Genomic DNA, 4,748 nt, shown 5'->3' on the forward strand with positions numbered 1-4,748 from the left:
ATACAAAAGTTTGTGGATGTGATGAGGCCATTAGCACCAAACATCCTCCAAGCAGAGAAGAAGATCTTTCTTTGTTACCTGGCTCCAACCATTGTGCCGCTGCAGTGTCGTATGAATGACCTGCTGGATGAGGGCATGAAGCCCACGGCTGCAGAGGGTCTCATTACATGCCGTCCCCTCACAGAGAGCATCTTGCAGTCACTGAGCACAAGGCTGGCAGGTCTTGTGGAGAAGAGGGAGCACATACTCTCCGCTATGCTGATGCCAAGACTCAAGCTAGACTGGGCCCAAGATGAGGAGAAACGTGTGCAGTACAGGTTGATGCTGAAAAGAGGATTTCAAACCCTCAGCTCTGATGTCCAGCCCAGTCCAGTGGTGAAATGGACAAGATCCTGCAGCTTCATTCTTTAGATTTAACAGAAAAACTCAGCTTTTGTGGACACCTGTTTGGATGCCCCAACCACAGATGTTCATAAAACACATCACTGCACTGCACATCGGTGGGCTAATTTTCAGGTAAAGCCGAACTGTGATTACATTCCATAATTAATATGACCTGGTAATAAGTAAATACCGAACCTCAATCATAAACTTGGTGATATTATTCTAATGCTTATGCAGCTAAAAGTAATAGTGATTTTTTATATAAAAATGTGGTTAAAATTATTTCAGTGTTTCGGTAGAAAATTCCTTTAATACAGATTGCTGTTACCATTTTTGCCACAATAATCACGATGTTAAAATTTCTTGTTTCATCGCATTAAGGCCAAAGAGAAACCGGTTGGGAGATGCCAACTTTGAGAAGCAGCTGATCTTGAATGCCAACAAAAAGATTTGAAGGTACATTAATTATTGTTGTGACCTGTTTATTGGCTATAGAAGTACAATGTATTGTCAGTGGAGTCGAGTGTGATGGTGTGCAAAAGTGAGCTGCATGAAAGTAGCAGAGCTTCTCTTGTTTTTACAGGTAGCAAGAAACAGCAGATCCAGCAGCGAGACCAGCGAGACCAGCGACCAGAGGATCCTCATTCAGATAAGGGGTTTTCAGGCTGAACAGAAAGTAACACTGTCCTTGGCCCTGCAGACTTTGGACTTTTTTCCATTAATTATTATTATTATTTTAGTTTTTTATGACCATGGCCTTGGACTCTATTCAAGGCCTGAATGTTTTGACTGTTATGACCCAAATTTTAGAACTTTAACTTTTTTCTTTGGGAAAAAAATACACTAACAAAAAATTTAAATGTGACTTGTTGAAAAGATAAATGTTTAAATGTTTTGCACTCTGAGGAATAACCTTTGGTTCCTACCTTAGCCTGGTTCCTACCTCAGATTATTTCATTTCTAATTAAAAAAAAAGACCATTCAAACAGCAAGTTTTGCCTCATTTATTTTATTTTATTTATTTATTTTGTAGAATATACTGGAGGGTGAAAGCTGCAGCTGGCTACGAGAGTGGACTGAATGGGTGGCAACAAAAGGAAAATGCCATATTCTGAGGGTAAAAGCTCGCAGCAATATGTTAGGAGAAAAGAACTATGAACTTGTTCATTTTTAGACCTGTGAAGGCAGTTAAAAAAATTTGAATTATGATCAGTTAACTGAACTAGTTCATTTTAAAATGTGTGACCTGAACTTTGAACTAGTTCATGTAGAAATTGAACTTTCCCAACACTGGTCACTGACCAGTGTCTTGCTATCTTTAATGAACCCTCAGCAGCTAGTACTAGTTAAATTAAAGAAATTCAAGGTTTCCATTGCAGAAATATAGAACAAAACATGAGTCCTTAAACTGATAATCAATTAATGTAAATCAATATATTTAATTTCTTTTATTATTAATTACATACAAAATGTTACATCCAATGAAGAACACAAAAAATAACATACAATGAACAGAACAGAGGAAAATACAAAGATGGAGGATTTTTTTTTTCCCAATATAAACTTTAAAAATGTGCATTTCCTTCAAGACATCAAGAGTTCAAGTTGCTTTCTGGTTCTTTACATTTTCAATTGAGATGGCATTGGTTTTAAGTTCCCCAACAAACAAATTAAAGAGGGGTTTATATCCAGCCCATTATGTGAATATGAAGTTTGCCAAGTATAATTAATAGTTGAATAATATAATTCACATCATTTGATAATCCATTCAGTTATCAATATAACATAACATCAAAGACATTATTTGGATAAGTTGAGGAAGAACTCACATGGAACAAATCCTTACCCATGTCAGTCACGGGAAGAGTTGCCAGCATAAAAAAGATTCTTGTTAGAGTGCGATGTCTGTCCCTAATAGAGGATCTTTGTACGCACATGCGTGGTCCTGCGTTTCCTGTTTGTGTTTCCGGGCTGTTAATAAAGAGAAGACGGCGGCTCCTCTTGTCTGCAGCAGCACCGTTAAGAGCAACATGTCTCCAGCGCTCTTTCTGCGTCTGCGTATATTCGTGAAGGCGGATTTATATTCGCGCGGCGTCTGCGTCACCGCCGCAGCGCCGGCGTAGCTCCGCAGAGGATCGACGCGCACCTCTTTCAGACCTGACGTGCACGCCTGCTACGCAGACGTTCAGGCGGAAATACTCCGTTGTGATTGGTCAGTTTGGGATCACGTTTTTGGATTTCTAGATCTTCTTACTGAATTTGTGTAGTAGCCGCCATTTTTAAAAACAACAGTAATGGATCAACTCGACAAGAGGCTGATCGAGGAGGTTCGAAAATATTGCAATCTTTATGATGCCACCTCCAGGAACTATAAAGACGCTCAAATGAGCTCGAAGTCATGGAAGGAGATAGCTGATGTTGTTGGTTTGGAGGTTCCAGAATGCATGAAGCGATGGAAAAACCTCCGCGACAAATACGTGCGGGTTAAACGGAAAATGTCTGGGAGAAATGGGGAGGCTGGCGGACAGAAGACTCCGGCTTTTTTTATTTTATTATCCTGGCTAGCTCCACACATACGCCACAGGGAGACGCAGTCCAACCTCGACAAAGAAAATGTAAGTAATCTTAAGTGCTCCGTGTTTGGCCAACATGCTAACTAGTTTACTGAAATTTAACCATGTGGGATAATAACAGAAAACATGATATATTACCAAAGACAAAGATCAGCTACAGTGCATATTTAATAGTAAAAGCATTAAACTCAATGAATTATCTAAGAGTTCAGTTCCAAACTCAGTTGTTGTATTGCTAATAAAATGCTGTGGAACTAAGTTGTTGTTCCTACAACAGAATCCAACATCCGAATCACCGACTCCCACATCCGCTTCTGAGTCATTCCTGTCGCTGTCTGCCTCCAACGCTACATCCTCACCCAAAGAAGAGGAAGAGGACTTTCCATCTTCACCCGAATGTCCTGCTCCACTGTCAGCACCAAAAACTCAAACGAGCTCTTCGCCATCAGTGTTGGTCTCTGCTTCACCCACAGCACGCTCTTTGACGAAGAGGAGAAGGAGAAACGGCGACGAGTGGGTGAAGGAGCAGCTGCAGCTCGCTACTGAGAGGAGGATTGCAGCAGAGGAGCGGCTGCTGGCTGCTTTGGATGAGGAGGGACGGTTCTGCAGCCACCTGGCAGATGTACTGCGAAAAATTCCAGAGGAAACAAAAACCAAAGTAATGGCCAGGTTGAGTTCAATCTGTTACGCTGCTCTTGACGCCCCAGAAAAAGACTGAAATGCCTCATTTTAGTTTATATATATTTCACTTGTGATTTGCTTAGTTAATTTCTTTACCTAATTTCTTTTGTTTCTACAGCGGTCCCTCGCCACAACGCGGTTCATCTTCTGCGGTCTCTCTGTTTTGCAGATTTTTTTGTATGCAGCACTGCATATTTAAGTTTGTGTAAATCCTATTTCAACCATTCTATGTCCAAATTTTACTGTAGGAATCAGCCCGCTGTGCTTTGTTTCTTGATTGACTAAAGGACTTTGTCCAGACTCCGTCTACTTCGTGTCCTGCTGTCTTTTTCTGGAAAAGACAGCAACAGCCGGGCCTTGTGTGGAAAAACGACGTTACAGACGGGGGGGCGCAGCGTCAGCAGGGAAGCTAATATATTTTACAGGGTGAGTAATTATTAAGAAATTCACATTGTTAAATATATGTAGGTTTTTGAGTGTATAACGTGTGTGAGAATGTTGAAAATGTTCATTAAAGTTTGGGAAAGGAGGGATAATTAGCATTTGAATTGTGAAAAATGAATAAGGTCATTTTGCGGATTTGATTTATGTTTTCAGAACGTAACTAAACGAGGGACCGCTGTACATAGTTTATTTGCACAGTACGCCGGCTTGTTAGCACCCATTTGTTGACTTCATTGTGTATATAGTGTTTTTTTTTTGTTTTTTTTTGCACATTATACTTAATTGTTTGGCATGCACATTAATAAAAATGCAATTTGCAGCAAATGCATGTCTTAATTTCATTTACCGTAGGCAGATGTCTACTCTGGCAGTCAGTGGACATGGACAGAAATGTTTTTTTGGACATGACATAGAATCCTTAATTTAGCTGTCCACGACAGTTAACATCATTTTGCCACAGCAGCAAGCCAACCTAGTAGTTGGTCAGGTCCGTCCGGACAGCAGTGGCTGCTCTGGTAGAACGCCCCTGGAAAGCTGGTGGGGCTGTAGGTCTTCAGTGGAGTGTCACCTGCCACCACTCTCCGCCACGCCGCATCTTGAGAAGAACCAGTTGTCTCCGCATCCACAAACGTAGCAGGGATGTATCTGCTGGCTTTGGCATTGCTG

The 4,748-nt window shown here is 41.0% G+C and overlaps 1 protein-coding gene across 1 annotated transcript; it reads left to right on the top strand.

The window, feature by feature from the left end:
* Positions 1 to 2,311: 2,311 nt before the first annotated feature.
* LOC121629794 lies at positions 2,312 to 4,308 on the top strand. Its single transcript, XM_041969594.1, has 3 exons — positions 2,312 to 2,999; positions 3,235 to 3,615; positions 3,757 to 4,308. The coding sequence occupies exons 1-3, from the start codon at positions 2,679 to 2,681 to the stop codon at positions 3,835 to 3,837; spliced, it is 783 nt and encodes a 260-aa protein (XP_041825528.1). The 5' UTR covers positions 2,312 to 2,678; the 3' UTR covers positions 3,838 to 4,308.
* The last annotated feature ends 440 nt before the right edge of the window (positions 4,309 to 4,748 follow it).

Source organism: Melanotaenia boesemani, chromosome 19 (genome assembly GCF_017639745.1).
Source record: "Melanotaenia boesemani isolate fMelBoe1 chromosome 19, fMelBoe1.pri, whole genome shotgun sequence".
NCBI lineage: Eukaryota > Metazoa > Chordata > Actinopteri > Atheriniformes > Melanotaeniidae > Melanotaenia > Melanotaenia boesemani.

Coding starts and splice junctions, on each gene's coding strand:
- LOC121629794 (XM_041969594.1), top strand. CDS start 2,679: ATGGATCAACTCGACAAGAGGCTGATCGAGGAGGTTCGAAAATATTGC. Junction 3,000..3,234: donor CCAACCTCGACAAAGAAAAT/GTAAGTAATCTT, acceptor TTCCTACAACAG/AATCCAACATCCGAATCACC. Junction 3,616..3,756: donor CAGAGGAAACAAAAACCAAA/GTAATGGCCAGG, acceptor TTGTTTCTACAG/CGGTCCCTCGCCACAACGCG.